General features: G+C 44.1%; 2 protein-coding genes across 3 annotated transcripts; one reads left to right on the forward strand and one right to left on the reverse strand.

The window, feature by feature from the left end:
- Positions 1–385: 385 nt before the first annotated feature.
- On the forward strand, positions 386–15,415 carry LOC310826279 (MLX-interacting protein-like). The gene is made up of 17 exons (XM_083701072.1): positions 386–1,235; positions 5,200–5,306; positions 5,708–5,790; positions 5,891–5,980; positions 6,589–6,630; positions 6,805–6,958; positions 7,196–7,288; positions 8,492–8,529; positions 8,775–9,219; positions 11,041–11,084; positions 11,237–11,336; positions 11,495–11,571; positions 11,711–11,827; positions 11,986–12,113; positions 12,221–12,344; positions 12,508–12,637; positions 13,151–15,415. Exons 1-17 carry the CDS (start codon positions 850–852, stop codon positions 13,270–13,272), a joined length of 2,280 nt encoding a protein of 759 aa, XP_083557198.1. The 5' UTR covers positions 386–849; the 3' UTR covers positions 13,273–15,415.
- Positions 15,416–15,766: 351 nt separating this feature from the next.
- Positions 15,767–21,420, reverse strand: POLD4 (DNA polymerase delta 4, accessory subunit). 2 transcript variants are annotated; one of them, XM_083702168.1, is made up of 5 exons: positions 21,188–21,420; positions 19,636–19,785; positions 17,816–17,914; positions 17,250–17,361; positions 15,767–16,194 (listed from the first exon to the last, which is right to left on the reverse strand). In XM_083702168.1, the coding sequence occupies exons 2-5, from the start codon at positions 19,730–19,732 to the stop codon at positions 16,170–16,172; spliced, it is 333 nt and encodes a 110-aa protein (XP_083558294.1). In that variant the 5' UTR covers positions 19,733–19,785; positions 21,188–21,420; the 3' UTR covers positions 15,767–16,169. The 2 variants fall into 2 exon arrangements, with proteins under 2 accessions (XP_083558294.1, XP_083558295.1); XM_083702169.1 differs by lacking the exon at positions 17,250–17,361 and having other exon boundaries at positions 21,188–21,320.
- Between the last annotated feature and the right edge of the window lie 3,306 nt (positions 21,421–24,726).

Below are 24,726 nucleotides of genomic sequence, written 5' to 3' on the forward strand. Positions count from 1 at the left end.
TGCCCTTGGTAATTGACTGTGAGATTCAAGATTTCAGCGTGGTTATTTACTGAGAAGCAGAACCAGAAAGTATTCAGAGAGACAGCAGCTGATTCAGGCCTTACTTCGCGTGGAAATGAGTGCCCTGCCAGTGCTAGTACAGTCCAATATTACAGAGGAGCATGGCTTTCAGCAGCCTTGCAATGTAGAGTCACTGAATGAAGGGTGGAAGCAGGACTGAGGCTGCCTTAAATTTCCAGGCCAAAGTCCAATCAGGTTCATAGCGGTCAATGTTTCCCTTTTTTTAAGGGAAATTCCCTTATTCTGAATAGGATTCCTCGCAAGAAAAGGGGAAAGTTGACGTCTATGATCGGGTTTCAGTATGAGTGGCACGTTAATTGGATTGTGCCCCCAGCAGCTGCACTTCAGAAAAGTTGCGCACAGAAGCCCTGCGTTTACTAACTTGTAGGCAGAAGAGTTGCACTGTTAAATGTTAAAGCAAATCTAAAATACCGGAAGTAGATCCCTGTATGTCACTCTAACCAGTGAAGTCTATGCTACCTAGCGAGTAACTGTCTCGTTCTCGCCGCTAGGTGGATGTTGAAACAAAACTACCGTGACCATCATGCCCTGCGGCCACGGCAAGGGGGCGGGGACTAGGACACATGCGCAGAACGCTCTTTCCTTGTTGCTATGGGAGCCTACGGCAGGACAGCTGCTGGGAAGAGGTAGAATCCGCGTTCTCTTTTGTTCCTCCGCTGCGACGGCGGCATTTTGGCACCTGTCGCGACTCTTTCCCGGCTGGGGTTTGCGCCGGCGGCGGCCCCTCGTTGCCATGGCGACGTTGGCGTTGCCTCTCGCGTTCTAAAGATGCGCCGGGAGACGGCGAGGGAGGCAGCGAGGCCTCCGCCTGGGAGGATGTCACGTCCGCAGATCATCCACAGCGGCCACTTCATGGTGTCGGAGCCCCACGCCGACCCGGACCCGGACCCCGAGGCGGCTCTGAGCCAGCCAGGCCAAGGCGCCCCGCCGAGCGCGGCGGAGCGAGCGAGAAGGGCCGGCTCCGCGCGGAAGGCCGCGGCAGGGAAGGCTGGTGACGGGGCCCAGCTGGCCTCCGCCGCCGCCGCCGCTTACGACTTCGACACGGTGGACGAGGCCGCGTGCCTGTGCTACCGCTACGGGCCTCGAAGCAGCGGAGCCCTCAGCATCGACCCTTCGCTCACGAAGCTCTTCGAATGCATGACGCTCGCCTATAGGTAAGGGCGGGGCGGGGCGGGCAGGGCAGCCCCCGAGCCAACGGGGGGCAGCGGGAAGTGTGTGTCTGGGGGGAAGGGATAGAGAAGGGCCCGCCCGGAGGCTGCCCTTTCTTGCCTCCGGCCCTTGCCTCTCGGGATGCATTCAGGGAACCAGACTATGCCTTGGGAACTGCAGCACGACGAATTAGCCTGCCATTCATACGCAAGATATACTAGTATGCATGCAGATAAACGATACTAAGAGAATCCAAATGCAGGTAACTTGGCATCGTTAAGTAAAAGCCTCGGATTCCTTGTAACTACAGACATAAAAGGAATTTTCACCCAAGAAGGCATTTCAAAGGCGCAGCTTGCCTTTGTCGTGTCTGCCATGCCAAGTTGAAATCTAAATGAGTGTATAAATCTAGATTTGTAGCTGCCAGTTAAGAAGTGCTCCCCTACAATCTTTCCTTCCACTTTAAGAACTTTCACTTATGAGAGGGAGGTTCTCACGCATCATGTGTGAGAACAGAGTAGTCAAGGAACGAAACTGACATTTTAGAGTCAGAAACGCATACATCTGTTGAAACCAACAAATCCAGTTTTGTAGTTAAAAAAAAGCAGGGGGCCTAGATATGACATAGAGTTGTGCCTAGTTCTCCAGCATTCTACTACCACTTGCTTTCTGGTACAGTTTTATTTATTTATTTACTCACTCACTCACTCTGGTTGCAGTTCTACACACAAGGGATTAGAATCAATGAATAAGTCTCATTGAACTCCGTAGGAGTTACTTCTGAGAAAAGGTGCAGAGGATTGCACTGCTACTTATTTTACTGTGTTTGCAAGGTGCCCAATAGCGTCTCTAGTGGCATATGGGAATATGTTCATATAAGCATAGCATAGAGGAGGGGAACTGACACTAACTTTAGTCTTCCCAGAAAATCATGTCAGAAAAGCACATTTTGCTGCTTAGACAGTGCTTCTGACCCATACATATTACTTTGGTTTTTATCTAGCCCATTTACAGTGTATCTCATACCCCAGTTGACTTGTTCATTAAGCTGTCAAGTCCTTTAATCTACTCCTTTAATGTGTGGAAAGGAGAGAAAGTCTTAAATAACAGAAATTTCTATTTGACAGAGTGTAGTGGATAGATAGTTATCATGAGTATTAAAGTGAGAAATGGACCGTGACCCAAGTTGCCCTGCCAGATGCTAGAGACATAATATCAAAAAGCTGTCTGGGTTATGTGGGATTAAATATCATAAAGTATATCCACTGTGGTAAAGGTCTGTTTTGTCCCCTTTCTGATAGTAGTGTTGCTAAAGCATAAAAACTTGGCAAATTATATAAACAGGAAGTTTTCACAGGACATGTATTTCTTCCTGTGCTCCCTTTAGCTTCTTAATAGAATTTTAATGTGAACTCTTGTGTAGAATTTTAATGATTTATGTTAAGGAACTAATTGGCTTGTTTTGCACAGTCTAGTTTTAATTATTGTTACCTGTGCTGTACTACGTTGAAAATTAATACATGCCCTGAATTTTTTGAATTGGTTGCCCCCCCCCCCAAACTTTTCTGTGAAGTAGGAAAGAAACTTGAGCAATGAAACAGGCTGCTTAGGGAGGTAATGAAATTTGCTTCGTTGGAAACTTTCAAAGAAAGGCTGGGTGGGCAACTCTCTGGAATGTTTTACATTACTGTGCTTAAGGGCATAACTTGGACTAGATTAGGGATCAAAAACTTGCAGTCTGCTCGCTGCATATGGCACCCAGAACACTTGATTGCTGGCTGTGTGCCTCTTAAAGTTTAGAAATTCTAGTGTTTCTTTTTTAAAGTAACATTTGACATGATTGCATAGACCATTTTGGACATGTGATGGTAAAACAACAACTCTCTTTTCTGGTTCTTGGTGCCAAACAGCCTATCCTGCACTGGTCTTGACCTTTGGGATTTCTCCTAGTTCTAAAAATAATTAAAATAAAAAGTACCACACTGTTTTAACCAGTATCCCTTTCCCAGGAATGTCTGGCCTTGATGTTAGCATATAGAGTTTTGAATTAAATAGCTGTAGTCCTTTCATATAAAAGTTGTATTCTTACCAGAGTTGCACATTCAGCAGTATGTTGCAGACTAGCTTCCCAACCAATATATTTGCTGCAAAATTACTGCTTCTGCCATTGAGATCATCTCCTTGTAAATATATATCTATGAAGCAGCTTTAAATCAAGAAAAAAAGTGTCCCAGCATTTTCAGCAACCTAGTGAACTGGAATAGATCCGCAGAACTGGTTTTTTTGGGTCGGTTCTTTGACTTCCAGCATTATGACATTTCAGACGTTGACTCCTTTAGGTATTTTCTAGTTAATCTCCCACAACATTATGAGATGTCATCTTGGACTAAGCAAAAGGACAAAGGTAGTATGAGGAGTTTGAATGCCTGAAGAAATCCCCGCAACAGAGTCCTTTTTGACATTAACTTTGTCAAAAGTTCAGTTTACCATATACCTGAGCCCACTGGTTTCAGCTGGCAGTGCAAGCCTCTGCCCCCAGCCAGTGAAATAGACATTACATTTTGCTCAGTAGTAACAGAGAATCATATATTGTATCTTTCACAGCTATGCATTAGAACTGTGACTGATCTATCTTCCTGGGATTATTCATTATTCATTCTGTCTCAAGCAGGTGCAATTTTGAATAAGAAGCTGTTGTGGCAGAATAGCAAAGGGGCATGGGTTCTGAACAGTATCTTGTTTGTTCTTTTACACAACTGTTCAGTGAAACAGCTGCCATGTTTGAAATGTAATGGGGCAGGGTGCAATAGGGTGGCATGAGAGTGTGGTCCAATACGCTTAGTGTGAGGATTTTTATGTGGGATGTTTGTGCACCTTCAAGTGAACTTCTGTAGGGCAGAATATGAGTGTGTGTTGCTGCTGATTAAACAGGGTGCGTGGGTGGAATGCAAGCTGCCAGTGTATGCCTGTATTCCTAAGGAGATGCTGGCTCATTATAATTTCTTCTCCTTCGTAAGAACATACAGATGAGGCACAGTTTTACTTTAGCGGTGGAAGAAATAAACCCCTGAATTAACCTTCTAAGATGTTTTTAATCATTTGGATTACTCAAGTCAATACTATATTTCTCTGTTGTAGAGATACACTAACAAATTGGTTATTAATAGCAAAACACAAATCATTTAACTGGATGTGTTTTAAATTATGCTGCATTTCTTCAGAATAATTGAATTACCATAGGTTCTGTCCAGGAAATAGTTGTCCAGCACTCACTGACTCTTCGTAGATGGGGTTCTGCAACAATAATGAATGGGGAAGACCCCTTATAGTAAGGCTGGGAGTGGGGGTTATTTCCAGATCTGCCACCTAAAGCCAGGGCTATTTTTTCTTCTGTCACAATTGCCACATGGAGTTCCACCCCAAGGCTGGTATCTATAGCATACTTTTTAAAAGGAAGATTTTGTCCTTTGTTGAGGAGCTTCATCAGAAAAACAGGAAGGCAGTATACATAGAGAGCCATGTAGTTCTGTGGGCAGAGCTTCTGTAATCAACACAGCTTCTTATCACCTCTATAATTATGTTCTACACTTATCAGCATATGCTACTTCTAACCTGTTCATTTTTCTCCTTCTCCCACAGTTTGCTCTAAAAAGTTGAGGAGGAATCAACATCCAGTGAGAGGTTTAGAATAAAGCAGGCATATTGGGTCAATCTGTGCAAAAGGTGAACATTTGTAGACATCTGAGTAGTTTACAGTTTATGGTTTTTAGTGCAGAATTTAGTTTTTTTGGCACAGATTAGTAATAAAGTGTGGCTATAGAATAGTCAAGCTTATTAAAGAGATGTTCCTGTTCAGTGTGTTTTGAGCTGCCTTCTTCTTCTTTGGGTGTTGCCTGGCCCTGTTTCCCCTTGAAAGCCAGATATACTTGGTATTACAAGAGGTGGTTTTTTTGGCTTTCTCATTTGTAGTGAGAAACTTGTCTCTCCCAAATGGAAAACCTTCAAAGGGCTGAAACTGCTACAGCGTGACAAGATTCGACTCAATAATGCCATCTGGAGGGCCTGGTATCTGCAGTGTAAGTAGCCTGGAAGAAGGTATTTAAAACACAACAACAAACCAGCCATATAAAAGGTGATCCAATATGGGCAGATTAGGTGGGAACCACCAAATTCTGTGTATAAATTCAGAAAAAAATGGGTTCTTCCTCCATCCCTACACGTGTTTTCCATGACTTCCTCAACCAAGGAGATTGTTTCACACAGAATTATGTATTGCAAGTTTGCAAAGCTTTATGCTAGCAAAAGTCACATATTAATTGCTTATGGATTTAAAGCTCTTCAGCTCTACTGCCTTATTTAGTGGATGCTGAAATGGGAGCGACTGCCAGCCAGCCAGCAAGTATTTTCTCTGTTTGGTCCTGCTTGAAGCTGTACTGCAGATTACAGCCCCTTTTCTGCTATTTCATTCTGGATGCAGATGTGGAGAAGCGGCAGAACCCAGTGTGCAGTTTTGTGACCCCACTAGAGTGCAGTGATGTAGATGTGCACCGCAAGCCTGAGGTGAGCAAAGGTTACTTGGGCCTTTCTTACTTAAGAACGTACAAAGAAGACAGATTACACATTTCTGTAAGTGACCCCTGGCTGCACCTTTATTTGGCAGGCTGTCATCATGGAAGGAAAGTACTGGAAACGCCAAATTGGGGTTGTCATCAGGGAATATCACAAATGGAGGTTGTTTTCCTATACCCAGGTAAATGTCTTCTCCAGCAAGATGTGTTGTACTTCATATTGCTCCCCTTCACCCCTAGATGACATGTTCCACCCAAGCTCATACAGTCCTTTTTAGTGTCAACCAAGGAAATCAGGTAGCTCCAGCCAGAAGCACCTTGGAACTCCATTGTAAGAAGGTGGATTTTCTAGATGCTTCTTGCCGGGCTATCATAGTCTGGATCTGGTGGTTTTGAGGTGATCTGGTACTAGACTGGTGAGGCTACATTTCTGTCTTACTCTGATGGGTGCCTTGGCCTATAGACTCATTTCCACAGCTGCCAAAGGCTCTCATTCTCTTGGCCTCTCTCTCACTTCCACAAAGACACACACTGGTCACCCAGCTATCCCTGTGTGATTATTGTGGTCTGTGATGGCTTTCTGAGGCCTCAGGTGTTCATTGTTGTTGTAGCAGTAGTAGTAGTAATAATAATAGTACATTATACCTAGCCCTTCCTCCCAAATGTGTCCAGGGCAGCAATGAGCCAGATAGGATTTTATTTAGCCACCTATGGTTTTTCTCTAGCTAAGTATTGTAATTGTAGTACTTTCAGTGGCCTAATCCTAAACATTTTGTGCATTTTGTTATAGGCTTCAAAGAAGATGGATAAACCCGTCTATGGTTCAGCTCAGGTGCTATTTTAATGCCTTGTTCCTATACTGCACCCTCCAGATTCCCCTTTCCCCATGGCAGAGGGTGGAATTAAAAACGCTTGGGGGTTGTCCACAGCCATTCAGTATTCCAGCCCCTCATTTGAGTTTGCCTATAGTTGGAGTTCACAGCTCTTTCTCTCCCATTCTGGACAGGAAGTAGCTGATGACGTTCCAAGGGCAGAGCTGAAAACGGATGGAACAGATGCATGCCCCATGGACCTCGACCCCTTGCATGACCTGGATGCACTTCTGGACACCTTCATTTCTAGCCGCAACCCTTATGGTGGCCCCAACCTCCGTGGCCTTGGTGAGAGGCCTTGCTTTGTGCTCATTCCATCTATCTCTGGATCTGTCCCTTTCTACCAAGAAACCCTTTAAGTTTTCTCCACTGTCCCCAGAGGCTAGTACAGATGCCTCTAAAGGGTGGAGAGAGGTTTTGAAGTATCTCCATGTGAGAGCCAGTCCCTTGCTTGTGAACCAGAGAACAATTGCCATGGAACAAAGTAACAAGCGAGTGATATTATTTCTCATTTTGTGTCTTCAGCTCACCAGGGAAATGCAGATATGATCCAGCCCACCCTGACCCAACTGCACCCTATCTTTGGGGAGGAGTTTATGGACTTGGACCCCATTCAAGGTAACAACAGAGGTTTATATGGCTGTACTTAGTGGTAAGGTGGCGCATCTCAAAGCTGAAAGACATCCTCTGAAGCACTTTGTATGGCTTCTTAAGACCACTCCAGACTGTGTTTAAATTATGTATCCATACTGTACACACTTGAAAGTATTCCGTTTGTTTATAAATGCTACTGAGTACATGCTGCTAGGGTCTCCTGATCAGCTGCAATTCCCTGCAGTGCTTATCTGTAAAAGAGCCCTTGGATTCCTCACAATTGCAGCTTGCATATTTACTAAACTCACTGTTAGGGAGAAAACTGAAAAATGTGTCACTAAAGCCCAAAAATCAAATAGAAACATTTATTATTATTATTATTTTAAGCCCACAAGTTAATCACCAGTGTTGAAAGATTAACTTGTGACCTCAAGAGTAAATAACATCTGAGTCTGGGTCACCAAAGTGGGCTGAAAGCTGTCACTGGTGAGAGGAGACTATTTCCAAACTGACATTGATGAAATTCTAGTTCACCCAAGGCCAGAGCAGAATGCTGCTGAGCAAACATGGTATGTCCTGGTAAGACCAGACATTATTTAAATTAGTCAGCATGCACGTAAAAATCCTCTTTTGGGCGTCCAGTGCTCTAATAGAAGACTCATTCTCCATATAATCACATGCATACTGTGCTTTATATATTGTTTGTCCCCTATCCCATTTTCTGAATCAGCCAGGACAAATTCTTCAGAGCCACTGTTTATCCCCTTTTCACAGGAAGAATAAAGTAGGCAAATTAATCTTGTATGAATTCTTAATTTGAAAAATCTTAAACTTACAAGTTGGTCATCTCAAAATTTCTACTTGCAAGTATAGCATCTACATATTGAGCCTATTTCAGTCTCATTCCTGCCACTCCGACACATAACTCTGAAATCAGCAGTCCCCACCTGCAGATTGCTCCTGTTCTTGACTTGAGTTTCTCTACCAGTTGAGATATCCTGGATTTTAGGTCTCATCTTTCTTCGAAACCACCAATTGATGTCTTCTTGTATGGTGGATGTGAATGAATGAATGTTTATTATTACGACCAAACAGCCAACATGCTACCTGTATGGTGAAATCCTGATGATTCCTTGCTTAGTTGATTCAGACACACCAGCCAGTTATCTTCTGCCAGTTGCTCTTTATCTCCTCCCAGCCTTTTAAATCTTTGCTTTCTTTTCACAGAATTCATCAATTCCTGTCGTTCTCAGCCCATGAACCAGGTAAGGAGAATAAATTTATCTGATAGCTTACAAACTCCTTGGGCTTCTGCAGCCCCTGATGCTTATTGCAGATACTGGTCTGTGCTTGATTTTGATTTTGGAAAGGCAATAGCCTTTTCTCAGCATTGCAAAAAAAAATGAGCAGTGAGAGTGCTCCCACTTGTATGATTTTCAGTGCAGCCATCTCCAGCCTGGACTCAGGAGTTGTGTTTGATTTGCACTCTCTTCTCCCCCCCCCCCCCCAGGCTCCTGCAGTAACGGATACTAGTGCTTTGAACCAGTGCAACCCAGATACACCTCTCATTGCCCCTGAGACCAAGGATCTCCCACCGCCCGGAGACTCTCTCAACCCCATTCCCATCTCACTGGATGTGGAGCCGCCTGTACCTTTGAATGGACAGCAGACCTTCCTGCCATTCTTCCCCACCTCCCCACTGAGGATCAGCCCGCCGCCTGTCTCTCCCATCTTGCGCATGCAGCCTCAAACCACTTTGGTCTTCTCTGTCATCACGCACACAGGATCAGAAACAAATTCTCCGTCTGTATTTCGGGACACTTTTGCTGTGCCAGTCTCTGCTCCTCCACCCAAGGATGGGAAATGCAGACACCTGCAACGGATTGCTCCAGCACCCTCCTCTAGCCAGCAGCCAACCCTTCCCGGTGCTCCGCTCCCCTGCCTGCTTGCAACTGGTATGTCCCTGCAAGGACAGGCTCTCTGCAGGGGAAATTGAGGCATTGCTTACCTAGACTACAATGCTTCTCTAGATCCATTTGGAGTTTTAAGTCATACTGCAGAATTCTCCTTTCTTTTTGGTTGTTGTTTTCTGAAGCAAATCTCACCAGGATCAATTTTTGGAATCCCTAATTTAAACAACTGCATGCATTATTAGTGTTTATTTTGATATAATTATCTGAAGCTGGAGTTTAGCTTCATACTTTGGAATCACTGGAAGCAAAAGCATTTTTCTGTACTGGAAAAATAAAATATGTGGTCCAGGGAGATAGTTTTTTGTGTTACTGCAGAATTTTTAAATTGTATACAATGGTACCTCGATTTTCGAATGTAATCTGTTCTAGAAGACCGTTTGAGTTCTGAAGCATTCGAAAACCGAAAACTCAGTATAGAATTTTTTTGATGTGGTTTATTTATTGTTTATGACTTTTGTAATTATGTAAATCTTGTTATGCTGTAAGCTGCCTTGAGAATTGTTTTTTTAACTGTGGAAAGGCGGCATACAAATAAAAAAAAATGATGATGAAGAACTGAGTATGGAAAACCAATACGGAAGCCGCGTGGCATGTTCGACTTCTGAGGCATGTTTGAAAACCGAAGCATTTATTTTCGGGTTTCTGGCGTTCAAAAACTGAAATGTCTGTCAACAGAGACGTTCAAAAACCAAGGTACCACTGTATCTGACTTGAGCTGATAGGCATTACGTAACAGTGCCTGCATCTCCTTCAGTGGATTTAGGGTTTAGCCTTGCAGAAATTGTGTGTCAAAACTATGTACTGACTAGTCTGTAGAAGAGTAAAATGGTTAGTCCACAGGTATTGGAGACGGATTTAAGGTGGCATTCTTACTTGCAACCATACATATGTGTAAAGATGTCTGGGAGCTGCTGTTTGGAAAGGGAGAGAAAAAGTCCCCTATGTCCAGATTCCTGCTTTCATCCCCTTCTTGCTTCTCTGGAGTGTAGTTAAGCTTTTTGTTTTGATGCAGCCAGCAGTTTGAACCAGGTAAATCAAGCAAAACTGCAAATGTCAACATTCGTCCAAATGCTTCATAGTTAAACAGAAAACCTTCAACTCATTAGTAGAAGTGAAAGGACAGCTCATTAATATAACTATGTATATTTACTATCTTTTTAAAGTTAAATTTTAATTTTTCTTAGATCTACAAGTGAGCACAGATTTTCTTTACCCATTTCAGAACAAGGCTCTTGTGCCTTGTAGCTTTTTTGAACGGGGAAAGTTGTCAAGAGCTGTAGAGTCTTCTAATGTGCAAGCATTATGAAGAGAGAATCTGTAACTATGAAACTTTCCTCTCTACTCCATTTAAAACTCACACATAAAGGTCCAGAAGTCCTATCCTCTGTGTCTGATGGCAAAGTGGGTACCAAACAGTTGATGTCAGATTGGCTGGTACATGCAGGAATTTTATGAGATGCTAATGGTTATGGTGAAACCAGGCCTAGGTATGTTTTGGAAGGGATCCGAGGCAAGGATGCTCATTGGCCTCTCTGTTGGGTAGGGTGCCATGCATTTAAGTAGAGATTATTGACCCGAATTGTATTTTCAGTTGTGGTGGGTGGGATTTCATAAAGCAGCAGACTCCTTTTCATTAAATAAATTCTGCCACATTCAAAAACTTGGTCTACCGGTGAGCAGCTAAACTGAAGCTGTGTAGTTACAGGGAGTGAGTGATGCTGCTTTAGCCAGCCAAGTTTTGTACATGCATTGAGGGTTAATACATAGAGGCTGGGAAAATAAGAACATCTCTTTCATCTCTAGGTCCTGCCCCACTGCCCCTCACTCCAGTCATGAACTCTGTGCAGGTAAGGATGCTCTCCTCTGCCACCTTCCGTCTGCGAGGCCTCCTATCTGTGTTCTGCTTTTTGCCTCCTTGGAGTTGACAGGTGGCGTATTTTTCTATCTTTCTGTTTGGCTGCTCTCTCTTTCTCTCAACCCTGCTTTTCCTCTCCCACAGGTGTGTGGCTTCCCAAAGCCCCCTGCGAATATGCTGAACTCATTCTCGGCAACGGTGAAGTCTCCTCCGCTTGCCTCTGCTGCTGCTTCCCCTGACACTGGTAAGCTGGCTCAGGAGTGTGCAAAGTCACTCGGCCTCTCTTCTTAGCAATATCTCATCCGCTTTCACTGGATTGGTCTATATGCCGTGCCAAAGTAGAAACTGAATACACACCTTAAGAGGAACTCACCTACCCCAGTATTTTTGGGATTATTTCAGGTGCCAAAACCAAGGAGAGAGCTGAGGACAACACTCTCTGCAAACCCCAGGAAGTGGACAAATGCTGTACTGCCAAGGTAATAAGAATACCCACACCACTGTACCCCATCTTGTTGGCTTGAGCGTTGTGGGAGAAGACATCTTTTCTCAAAGATGATAGCCAAAGGTGTAGTCGCCTGGCAGTGTCTCAAATCATGGCTTGATTGGCTCTTGCAGGGAAGTCGCAGATCAACACTTACCTCGGCTGACTATGCCCGCCGTAGGGTCATCAGCTCCGGCTTCAACACTCTTGCCACTCTGGTGTTGACAGGACCTGATCAAAGCAGCACTAAGGTATGCATCCCCCCCTGTACCAGAGGGTGGAAGGGCACATATTCTCTGCTGTTTGTCCAGTCCTCCCAATTTGCTTTGTGAACCTGCTGGAGCCATTCTTGTGGTCTTTGCCCTCCCAATCCATTTTACGCCTTTACTCCACCCCCTCACCTCCCCAGTTCAGCAAAGCGATGCTCCTGCAGAAAAGTGCAGCACATGTGGAAAGACTGCAGCAAGAGCGCCGACAAGCTCAGGAGACAGTTGAAAGACTACGTGGGGAAATCAAAGAGCTGAGCACTGCCATTGAGTGAGTTGCGGGGCTGGCTTAAGGGGTTTTCATTGGATCAGGGATACAAGTTAAAAGGTGAGAGGGGAACTCCTGTCAACAAGTTGTGGCTTTTCTCTTCCCTGCAGTGACTTTCAGCGCCAGCTTCCACCTACGGGAGCTCCTGTGCTGCCACCACAGTCAGATCAGGCTTCTCAACTCTATGAAGAGTATGTGCGCAAGCGCACCCTGCAGGACTGGCGCTTCTGGCTTGTATCCACCAGCGAGCATGTGGGATGGGATGGGATGGGACAGGTTAGGGTGCAAGAAAGCAAGCCAGGGGAGGTATTTGGCATGGCATTAGTGGCCTGCTGGGTGCTTAAGGGGAGCAAGGAGACTTGGCTGCATAGGCTCCTTAACCTCTTCCAACCTGCAGTTCAGCATGGTGATTAAGCCACTCTTTGAGAGCTACACCAGGACAGTGAGCACAGGCAACGTCAAGGAATTCTGTGACTCAGTGTTGAGCTGGTTGGAGCAGCACTGCACCCTGCCCATCTTGCGCCCTGGTATGGATCAACAGGGAAATCTAGAAATGTCTTTCCCTTCACTGACCCATCTCTCCCCCCCCCCCCCATGGCTTTTAATGATCCTTGCCTACCTTCTTCTCTGAAATCTAGCACGTGCTTGTGTATCATTCACCCATCCTACTCCTGCTTGAAGTACTCTTATGTTCACACATAACTAAGAGAGTGGAGCAGAACCATGGCTTACCAATTATACTCCACATTCCCGATTCCCTTTTCATGCCTTGCTAAGTTACTAGACACAGTTGCCCATCACTATGATCCTTTCCTTGCCCTGAAGCAAGATTATTGGGTACTGCCTTAAAGCAAGGCCCAGATGTGACCTTAGGAGTTACCTGGCTTTGTGGTGTTTAGGAAAAATCTAGCTGGAGATGCCAGCTGTTCTCAAAAGTCTTCTATTCCTGATACTTCCAGAAGACTTGAAAGGATTCTCTTTCTAAGAATTAGGAGAAAGGGTCTGCATTGAGTTCATTGTTTTGGTTTTTTGTCCCACAGCTATCTCTGGCTCCCTCCTGCAGCTAAGCAAGATCACATCCATACTGACTCGGCCAACCCAGTTGCGTGAACAAGCCCTGCAAGCAGTAGCTGGCCCTCCACACTACAAGAGCAACAGCTAGGATGAAGACCAGGTCCAGTGCTATATGGACATCCTCACACACTACCAGGAAAGCCAGCAGCAGGGACCTCTATCTCAGGAATTCATTTGCCATGCAACAAAGAAGCTTAAGTTAGACAGTATTGGGGTTTAGATTGCCAGAGCAGAGAATCTCTGAGTATTCATTTTGGTGCTGGACACCTCTTAATACTCTCTTTTTGCAGAACTTCAGGTAGTAGAGTGGGGGATGTGGGGGATAAGGCAAGACACAGAGCCAGAATGCAGATTTAATTGCCAGATGTAGGATGCCAGCCATGGCTTTAGCCTCTTTCTGGGGTGAAAGATTAGCCGCATAAGAATTAGTGTGGCCTCCATTTCCTGTGTTTTCCCACCAGAGGGCAGTGAAAGTGGTTCTTGCAGGCCTTCTCAATACATAGAGAGATACTTCCTCTGTATGATTCATGGCTTTGTTCCTCACTAAATTTGAGTGTTTGTGGCTAAGTGTCGTTGACCACCCCCCCATATACAGTATATTTTGATGGCAGATTTTACCTATGCAACCATACCCATGAACCCTTTCTGGGGTGTAGAGGATCAATTTCTCCCATCTTTCTTTTTAGCTCAGAGACCTTTTGTAGGACTGTGTATTTTCTGTAGATCTGCTGAATTTTTACAGGAGGTGGAATCTGACTTCAGCTCAGTATTTGATGGTACAATCCTCAGAGCAAACAGTATCATCACACCTTCAGTCTACAGCATAGCCTATGCCTGCCATTCTCCATCCCCTATGCTCATGTTTCTTTTCTCAAGTTACATATTAGCTTGGCGTGGAATCTGGAGTTTATTTATGCATAACATATCCTGTATTATGTTTGCCAAACTTTGTTCTAGGCTACCAGCTAATGTACAACAACTCTTGACATCTGACCACAAGGAGGTTGTGTGATGGGGAAGACACCACCTAACCACTGATAGGCAACCTGTTCTGTCTCCACTACTGTAACTGTATGATTGCATAACCTTCTGCAAATGGCAATACCTCATTCCAAACTCCCAAGTTAGTCATAAAGCTAATGTCTACAGGAACAGGAGCCTAGCTGACTAAACTAGGGCAAAGGCTTTTTTACCCTTTCCAGAGTTTTGAGTAATATCTGAAGTAGCTCTGGACATTTTGGCACCTGATAACAGAGAATCCAAATGTCACACCTCTATCCCCCCACCCCACCCTCCCCCAGTTAACAGGTACAACCATTGAAACTAGCAGGAACTGTGGCGGTGCATAGATCCTTTTCATTCCTGATGGGTAAGCTCTATAGCTTTATCTTTCATTACCAGATGAAAGCCTTTGATGATTGGAAATTGCTCTAGCTGCTTGCATACAAGATATTCTAATACTTATGTGTTCAGAAATACACGAGAGAAAGAGTTGGAAGGGACCACGAGGATCATCTAGTCCAACCCCTTGCAATGCAGGAATCTTTCACCCAATGTGGGGCTCGTTGTTGAGATCTGGCCTAGGTGTACGTGGTTTTCTTTTCTTTTTACTGATTTATTATTTCTTCATTCTGCTACAGGCCCAAAACCTTCAGCAACAAAGCCAAAAAAGCTATTCTATTATCATATAGGAATATAGTAATAGTATGGCAGTTTTCCATCAGCCACTTTAACCAAGGAATGGACAACTGATTGATTCCCATGGGAGACTCACCTCAATATACAAAATCTACTTCAAGCCCAGGTGTGCTTTCTGTCTGTGGGATGTTAATGTCCCTTTTCTGTACCTCCTTTACTCATGAATGATGGTGGTGCTTTTTAAGAGTCCGCATTAGCTGAAGGTAACCACTCTGCATTTATGTGAAGTTAATGCACAATACAGCTGACCCTTTCACTGTTCAGCATGGGAGGTTTACTGCAGAAAAGACTTCCAGTGCTTGCTCACCTAGATGTAGTTACTGATAGCACTTTACTTCCTCCAGTCCTGTAGGATTTCTTCAGTTAATGTGTATTAAAAAAAGAATGAGAGCACACCTGAATTATGAATTCAATCTTGAAAAATATTCAGTGGACCATTTGAGATTTCTTGTGTTTCTATATCATTTTGTAATTTTAGCACTATTTCTGTATGTTCCACATATGTCACTAAAATACATTTGAGTAATCTTTAAGTGGTGTTTTCCTTTTTCACAATTAAGAAACTCCAATCTTTTCATACATGTAGGCAGCTGCCAGCCTTTGCAGTTCCATCTTTCAAAAGCATCCCACAACCAACTTCTGCCCAGACATCCCCACTGCTCAGCTGCTAAGGCCTAGGGATAGGCAAATAGCACTTCAGTTGTGGGGGGGGGGGAGCACACTATTCAGTTGTTCATAGTGTTAATTCAGCTGGGCAGCAGGCAGAGAGGTATGCAATAGATCTCTCTGTGTGGTTGAAGAGTCTGTACATCTTCCCTGAGCAGGGTGGGGAGAATAATGCGTCACAAACTATTCAGATGTGGCCCCAATGACACATGTAGCTGTTAGATGTGCAAGTGTTTTATTTCTCAGTCAATTAACTTGAAAGCCAATTCAACAAACCAAGCAAGTTTGCAAAGAGCACACAACAGTAAAATAAACAGGATGCAGTGCCATACTAAGCTTGGCTTCCAAGAACTAGTCACCCAGTTTTGGGGATTCTGTTCCCCAGCACAGCATATTGATCCAAATCAATCCTCACCTTCATTTGACCTCAGCCATCTAAGTACTCCCTAAGAAGCTTTGATTAGGGCCAGAACCCATAAGTGGAGACCAGCTAGTAGACCTTGGCATCTTTTTAGGGCTGTTACGTCCAAGCACAGAATCTCCACGATACGAATGAAGGAGTTATCCAATAATGTCAAAACTCAGGGACTTCTCAGGCTGAGATACCATCACATTTTCCTCTCAGAGGCAATATCCATGCCACAGGCTGCAATGGAAGCATATGGAACATGGTTACTGTCTGAAAGAATCCTGACTTTGCATCTTACATGCCTCCTCCACCTACTGTGCCAAACAGCAGGCATGGGCAGCACAACAGCAGCAATTGTACATGTTTTACAGTCAGTAAGCAAATGATCTGTGGGGAGGCCACAGCTCTCAGCTTTCAATTCTAGGAAATTATTGGCCAGAGAGAAGGTGGCGAGTAGGAAAAGGAATACATAGGAAGGAAGTGGGGGAAAGGATAAGTGGGAATACCTGCTACTGAGCGTGTCCACATTTCTTACATGTAAGCCTTTTTAACCCTTTAAAATTTTTGTTGCCCCCTTAAAGTTGGGCCCTGAGCTGCTTTCAGAGACTCTAGTGAGCATAAGAATGATGGGCCAAAGTCATGTCTGGATGTGAGACAAGGAAGCCCCATGTAAGCTATTCGGTGCTTCCTAAAGCAAGTAAACTGTAAATACATACTAAGGCTTCAGTGCTCAGTGCTTCAAATGGAGTCGTAGTAAATGATGTGGGTTGGAAGTACAGCAAAGGTGAAGCAAAAATCTCATTCTTCTGTAAGGTTCTCACACAACATGCAAGCTGACTGCCAAATGTCAACTTCGTAAGCGCCTCTGCTTCATGACAATCTTGGCCACTAGGACTTCCAACCATGAAATGGCCAGGACAGTCTGCCAAACACCCTGACAGAAGCTGCAAATAAAGGAGAACTTGTTCTTGGCAACTGATCCCTTTCCTATTCTAATCCCTGATAGGTGAGTTATGGATTTTATACTTGACCTTTGCTAAGCTCATACTTCCATTTGCCCAGTTCATTTTGTGTATTACCTCTTGCGATACAGTACTCCTCATTCATACAGTTGTGAATAAAAGATGCCCAGAGCTTAGCCAAATTATCATGTGACCTGCTTAGCACTGCCATGGCCTTGCACCACCAAGCCCAACCTCAATAGTCTTCCTCTTCCAGATAGATCTCATTACCCTAGAATAGATGCTTCCACCCAGTGCCTGAGAAGGACAGAGCAGCTCTTCTATACTAACCTGTATGTAACCAGAGGGTCCTTGTTGTGCTTCTCTAGCAATTCCCGCACCATAGCAGGGGGGTTGAGACCCAGTAACTCTGCCCTCTCCCAGCGTTGCAAACGGGTGATTCCTATCAGTAATAATAATAATAATAATAATAATAATAATAATAATAATAATAATATATTATTTGTACCCCGCCCATCTGGCTGGGTCTCCCCAGCCACTCTGGGCGGCTTCCAACAAAGATGAAAGATACACTAAAATGTCACATATTAAAAACTTTCCCTGTCGGGAAAAAAGGTCTCTCAAAGTGGCCTCTTCAACACCAGCGATCTTCAACCATCTTCCTTGCAAGTCTATTGCCACTAGATGGACTTGAGAATTAACTAGGAGTCCCCTTACCTGGTATGCTGCCACTAATTATAACGTAACACTTTAACAGAGCATAGGGAGACTGGTCCCTGCCCCATGGAGGTATATCTATAATTGTGCATGGAGGGAGGCAGGGAAAACCTATGCTTTCATTGTAGTGATGTGTACTTTGGCTCAGTTGTAGTAGCAGCATGATTGGAAGTTCTTACCTGTACAGGGGCCGTACTGCCAGCTGAGGTCAAATTGCTTTAGTGTCTCCAGCTGGTCTGGATGTGCAGCATCTTGGACTTCCTGGACTGTCACTGCATCTGATCAGAGAGAAATGGATGATCATCACTGCATTATGGAGAGCCCTTGTATGAAATGAGTGTGCAGGAAAGGGTTAACATAATTCTTTAGCCAACCCCATTACATTAGTTATCTCTGGTTTGCTCTACAACCCGTGTAACTCTGCCTGTGTTTTTTTAGCATCTCTTCACCCACACTTCAATCTCATGTAAATATGAACACACACAACATGTGCTGACTGAAGGACACAACACTAACATAATTAATCCATTGCTCATTGAGAATGCTCTTCTGTGGAGGGTTCCCAGCTTTTTGGGAGTATATGTTTCATATAATTTTACTTCCTGCTAAATGATTTTTCAAATACTTCACTTTCACAGCAATCCTGTGCAACAGTTCATCACCACTGTACTATAGCAACTTGCTAGCTAAGCAAGTGGCAAGCCTATTACTGATTAACCCTCACTTGCATAACCGTGGTATTGAGTTATGTGCAGATCCAACAAACAACCTAGGAGACGACCAAAGCAAGAGCGTGCAGGGAAAGAGTTTGCAAGAACTGATGTATTGCAAAGCTCAAGGGCCACTCCAAAGGGCATCCATCTACTCCCCACCTAAAGCTGCTGGATTTTCACCCTTTCCCCTCATTCAGATTATCTACCTATTGGTAACAGAGGTGTCACCTTGTGGTGAGTGGGCTTGCACATGCCTATGACCCTTGTGAGCGAAGCCGTCGGGAGTCTCGTACTCCCAACAGGGTCACCTAAGGTGGCAAGGTCAAAGGGGAAGAGCTAGACAAAGAATGATCCAAGAAGTCATCAACAACAGAGCAGGTGGCAGATAACAAGTGGCATGTTACATCAGCTGTGAAGGCGGATGAAGGCTGCAGCAGATAAGACAGAGCCTTCCTGCGAAGCGTGCACTGATCTACACACATGAAACAAATTCACACACAAGCATCTTCCAAAAACCCATACCAAACCCAAACCCATAAAACTCCCATGGCGATCGGCAAATGGTAATGGTGTCTCCGAAAATTTTTACACATCACTTGGGAAGACAGGTGAACTAATGCCGGTGTACTGGAAGAAGCAAAGATCACCAGTGTTGAAGCAATGATTCTTCAGCATCAACTATGTTGGACTGGTTATGTGCGGATGCCTGATTATCGTCTTCCAAAGCAACTACTCTATTCCGAACTTAAAATGGAAAACGTAATGCTGGTGATCAACAAAAGAGGTTTAAAGACTCCCTCAAGGCAAATTTTTAAAAACGTATAAAAACTGACAATTGGGAAACACTGGCCTGTGAGTGCTCCACTTGGAGAACAGCCTTTACCAAAGGTGTCATGAACTTTGAAGGTGCTTGAACTCAGGATGAAAGGGAAAAACACAATAAGAGGAAGACACATTTGGCAAACCCTCACCATGATCAACTCCCACCTAGAAACCTATGTTTCCACTGTGTGGATCCAGAACTGGCCTCACAATCGCTTACGGACTCACTGTTAAGATTGTGTTCTTGGAAGACAATCTTACTCGGCTACGGGAGATCGCCAAAGAAGAAAAAGGATTTACGGGAGCACGACCAAATCAGTTGCACTGGGCATGGAGCCTTGGGGGTGCTGCAGGGAATGCTGAAAGTATGATTTAGAATGAAGTGAGAGAGGTGAGGGGTGCTGAATTTTTGTGTCGCACCAGGTGCTGCTGAAATTCAAGCATCCCTTCCTAGCAATACTCACCGTGCAGCGGACTCTGAGCCTTCTTTGTTTCCTTACTGTCTCTTTTCCTCTTCTTCACCACTTGGAAGGAGTCTGTGATTAGCCGTTTCCTGCCCATGATTCCATGGGGCAATGCTCACGGAGCATTAACAGGCTGCTCTAAACAAGGAGCTGAGGAGAAGCAGAGACTGTTAGACAAGCTGCTGACTAGGACCTTCAATCTCCAAATCTACTGTCCTAACACCAGCTACCAGTCAAAACGACTTTATTTCTGGGAGAAAAACCCCGCAAAAAGGTGTCTGGACTCTCCAAGCTGGTGGCCTTCTCCCATATGGAAGTTCTTTGCCTCCAAACACATTAAAGAGCCTAAGTTTATGTAAAGGAGAAGTATATTCTGTGCATGGTCAGAGACCCTACACTCTTTATAAATGCATTTGCATTTTCCAGGACTGTGTGTTGACACTGAAAAATTCTCAGTCCGACTCCAAGGCAGGGCAAAATCCCTTCCCTGAGCGGGAGGCTATTCCTCTGTCAGGAAGTGCGACAGAATCTCTTGTGGTCCCCATCTTGGACTCTGCTTCCTCCTGCAGCCATCAAAGCAATGCACGATTCGGCCCTCTCCTCATCCAGACCTCGAGAACAGACTCCCCGGTTCCTGCTCTAACCACTGGTTACTCTCCCCCACACCCAAGAATCCAAGAGGCCTGGGGATCAAAACGATCCCTCCCCCTCACCCCTCTGAACAAATAGATACATCACCCTCACGTTCCTTCTATAGCAGCCACGTTCCAGTTTTTGGACCCTTCCTTTCCAGACGCCCCCCCCCCCCCGCAGCCTTTTCGAGACGCCCCCTCGAGTTCCCTCCCCTAATGCCCAAACGCGGAAGGGTAGGAGAGTCTTTCTCCTCCTGTCACCCCGGAAAAACGGCTCCGCGAGATCTCAAGAAGCAGCTGCGTCCTTACTAGGAGCCGGGGGCTGTCCGTGCTCCCCCCCCCCAATGTCTCTTGGGGGCGATGCGAGGACTGCGGGGTGGGAGCTGCTGGCACGAACGGCTTTCGATTCCCCCCCGGAGTCGCTCTGGGTCTCCCCGGAGCAGCCGCTTGTTGTTTTTGCACGGATCGGCCAATGGCAGCGCTGCTTTCGCTTTGCGTTCAAGGCGGCGGCAGCAGAGGAAGCGCCCCTGGCGGCCGATCCGGGGAAGGACGGCGGGTTAAGGCGTCGCAGGTGGCGCCTCTTGCTCTTCGGGACCCCGCTATTCTCCCGGCTGTTTCCTCGCTCCCCGCACTCCATCCCCCAGTCCCGCATCTATGCGCTCTCTTCCTTTTGCTCGAGAGATTTTGCCGCGATCAGAGGAGCAGAAGCCACAGAACCGCCAGAGGTAGCAACGAGACGCCTGCCGGTTAATAGTAAGGCACGGGGCATGTCCGGGCCAAAACGCTGATCCGGAGACGGACCAAGAAAGGAGCGGGGCGTCCAAACGAGGAAACGCCGCCATAGCAACTTGCCTGCTGCGCTAGCTTAGCCGCTGTTTGGGCAAGGAGTGGGGAAATGGAGCAGAAAATAAATGCTTTACCTGGAGACAGTTTTTCCCAAAATCACTGAACTAGAGAGCAGCTTCCAGCAGCAGCGGTCCTCTCCCTTATAGCTCCCTCGATCCCTGCTCCTCCGCGATCTCCTTCAGCACCACCTGGTGGGAGAGGCTTGCAGCCGGCAGAAGCTTCAGCTGAACCTCCCGTTCTATGGAAGCGGACTCGCCTCTTTTTCATTCGGAGAATCGGCCAATTAATCTGGATCATCCAGATCACATCCCACTGGGACAGCTTTCAGAGATAAGGAAGCTTCTCTTGGCTTCTTTCAAAATCAATTGCATTATGAGAAGGATGAGTTCAGGAGTCACAACTGGGAAGCGTTAACCCCACCTCAGCCCACCCCACCCACACACGTTAGCTGCAACCTATTGAAAATTTTCTCCATGCTGCTAGGCTTCAAAAAAGTGTCTATTGGTTGCAGTGGAAGGTGTGAGGATTTTAAGATCCTGTGCCAAGATTTGGAATTTGTGTTTCAAACGTGAATGCGGGTTCTGGGTCAAATTCTAGTTCATTTAAAAATCTTGGACTTAGGGGTACAGCCTGGAGCAGGAGTTCATTTCTACAGAAAAATATAGTGACTGTTTCACAGAACAACAATTACAAACAGCATACAGGTGTCTTTTATTATTTTTATGTTTCCTTAAATAATAATAATAATAATAATTATTATTATTATTATTATTTCTGAATTTCTTAGTCACTTTATCTTACACAGGGCAACCCAAAGCAACTTAAAAAGAAAAGAACAAGAGTGAGAACTAGTGCTTTAATGAAAAATTATACTGCATTTTTTTTTTACCATTCTCCATTAATGAAAAAAGAAATTGCATTCAAAAATTGCAAAAAAGAGAGAAAAAATTCAGAGAATCCTCATGGGTTGGATGCAAAGTTTTTTTCTCCAATTGTTTTTTACATTTAGTTTACTCTCTATAGACCTTTCCTAATAAATATAAGAATTCTCTCATTATTCCCCTTCTCTGAATGAAAAAGAAACAAACCCATCACTACCCCAATCCTGGAGTTTGCTGTCCGTCTCTTAAACATATTGGTTTTAAAAAATATTTCACATAAGGCACCTTAAGCCATATATCAAGAATGGTCAACCAGCCAAGCAATGGTCTAATGATATAATAGTGAAATATTAGCTTTTCCAATACTTTGGGGGGGGGGGGTTGGTTTGTGTGTTTGTGTTTTGTTTGTTTGTTCTTGCTTTTATTATGTATTTTGTGTTTTTATGTAGTTTTTTATGTTGTGAGACGCCCTGAGATCTATGGAAGAAGGGTGGGTATACAAATTTAAGAAATAATACATAAAGCATTTAGAAGCCTGTTCTAGACATATTTAAAATTAAATTGAAATACATAGCAAAGCAGCTATTGCGGCTACTTTTCATATCCGATAAGAATTAAGGTTAAAGTTAGTCCTGATGGATATTCAGTTAGTCTAAAACACATTTTCCCTTCTGTCTCTTTTAAGTCAATCATAAGACTCTTTTTTCAGTCTCTTTGAGACAACACTTTGGACACAAATATATCTTGTTTGGATGCCATCACGATCTAAGCATACCTACAGAGGCACCTGTAGGCAGGGCTCGTCATATTTATCTCTCCCACACGGTGCCCAGTTTCATCAAACACATACAATGCATTTGAGACAGACATATATCAGTGACGCAAATGCTGGTTGAGTTGCCTGTCGCCCCCTGCCCAATACTGCAGATATTATTATTTACTAAAGCATCACATCCATTTAATCATTCATTCACTTGCCTCACGTAAAGAGGGTAAATACCTTGTAAAGCATTGTAACATTACTAGGGATCTTTCATTCGGAGAATCAGCCGATTATTCTGTATCATCTGAATTACATCCCACTGGGCCTGCGGCTGCAACCCAAGAAATAATTCTGTGGAGTGAATGAACCATTTAGTATAACATATACATAACACTACCATCACTCGTGCCCCAAAGCAAAGCCCCCCTTAGACAGACCAAGCTGGAGAAGAGACACACAGTAGCTGGGTGTTCAGCTTTGGTTTCTCATTCCTAATCTGCTTTTACCAACAGGAAGACCACAACAGCGTAGCTGAAAGCATGGTGGAGCATCAGTAGCTCTTATAAGACCATGTTTTTGGTCTATCATGAGCACTGAGCACTCCTATAAGCTCAGGAGCTGTGCCTTGTTGCACCTGTGTTGAAAATAAATCCCTAATTTCAGGCTGTGTACACACACCAACATTTAAAGCCTATTCACACATCCCAATAATCCTGGGAACTTTAGTTTACCCATTGCAAATTTTGCTCAATATATTGTTGTGCATGGCATACAACTTTTGAGCAGAATAATAAAATACAAAGTTGATTGGAAAACAGAAGAATGCATAGCTTTGCAAACTGCTGTGCCTAAACAACAGTTTAAATTGCCAAATATGTTTGACCGGTTTTTCAACAGTGGCAAATACTGATAAATTAATGCAGAATACACAGTGAACTGGTTCACACATAACTTTAAACCATAGTTATGGTTCCTAAGACTGGAAGCAGACCTGAGTAACAGCTTTCAGAGATGAGGAAGCTTCTCTTGGCTTCTTTCAAAATCAACTGCATTAAGAGAAGGATGAGTTCAGGAGTCACAACTGGGGAGGGTTAACTCCATACAAACACGCACACTAGCTGCAACCTACTGAAAATTTCTTCCATGCTGCTAGGCTTCAAAAAAGTGTTCTATTGGTTGCAGTAGAATGTATGAGTATTTTAAGATCCTGTGCCAAGATTTGGGTCTGGAACTGTGTTTCAAACGTGAGTGCAGGTTGTGGGTAAAATTCTGGTTCATTTAAAAAGCTTGGACTTAGGGGTACAGCCTGGAGCAGGAGTTCATTTCTACAGATAAATGTAGTGACTGTTTCACCGAACAACACTTACATACAGGAGTCTTTTATTATTTTTATGTTTCCTTAAATTGGAAATTATTATTATTATTTACTCAATTTGTTAGTCACTTTATCTTACATAGGGCAACCCAAAGCAACTTACAAAGAAAAGAACAAGAGTGAGAACTGGTGCTTTAATGAAAAATTATACTGCATATTTTTTCCATTCTCCATTAGTGATAAAACAAATTGCAGAGAAATCCTCATGGCTTGGATGCATTGTTTTTCTCTCCAATTGTTTTTCCCATTTAGTTTACTCTCTGTAGACCGTTCCTAATAAATATAAGAATTCTCTCATTATTCACCTTTACCACATTTTAAAATTTATCCCTCCAGAAATTGGAAGATCAATAAAGATATCTAGTTTAATTATGCTTCACATAGAAACTAGAACATAAGAGCCTGCTGGATCGGGTCAATCAAGTCCAGCATCCTGTTCTCATCATGGCCAACCAGCTTATTTATATACATTTACCAAACAAAATATCTAAGATAAGTCATTCTATGTCAATATGTAAGTTCAAGTCCATCCAATTTATCGAAATATATTTCCTCACAAAATATCTTAGATACATCCTACAGACATAAGAATGA

The sequence above is a fragment of the Podarcis gaigeae genome, assembly GCF_964106915.1.
Source record: "Podarcis gaigeae genome assembly, chromosome: 1".
Classification (NCBI taxonomy): domain Eukaryota; kingdom Metazoa; phylum Chordata; class Lepidosauria; order Squamata; family Lacertidae; genus Podarcis; species Podarcis gaigeae.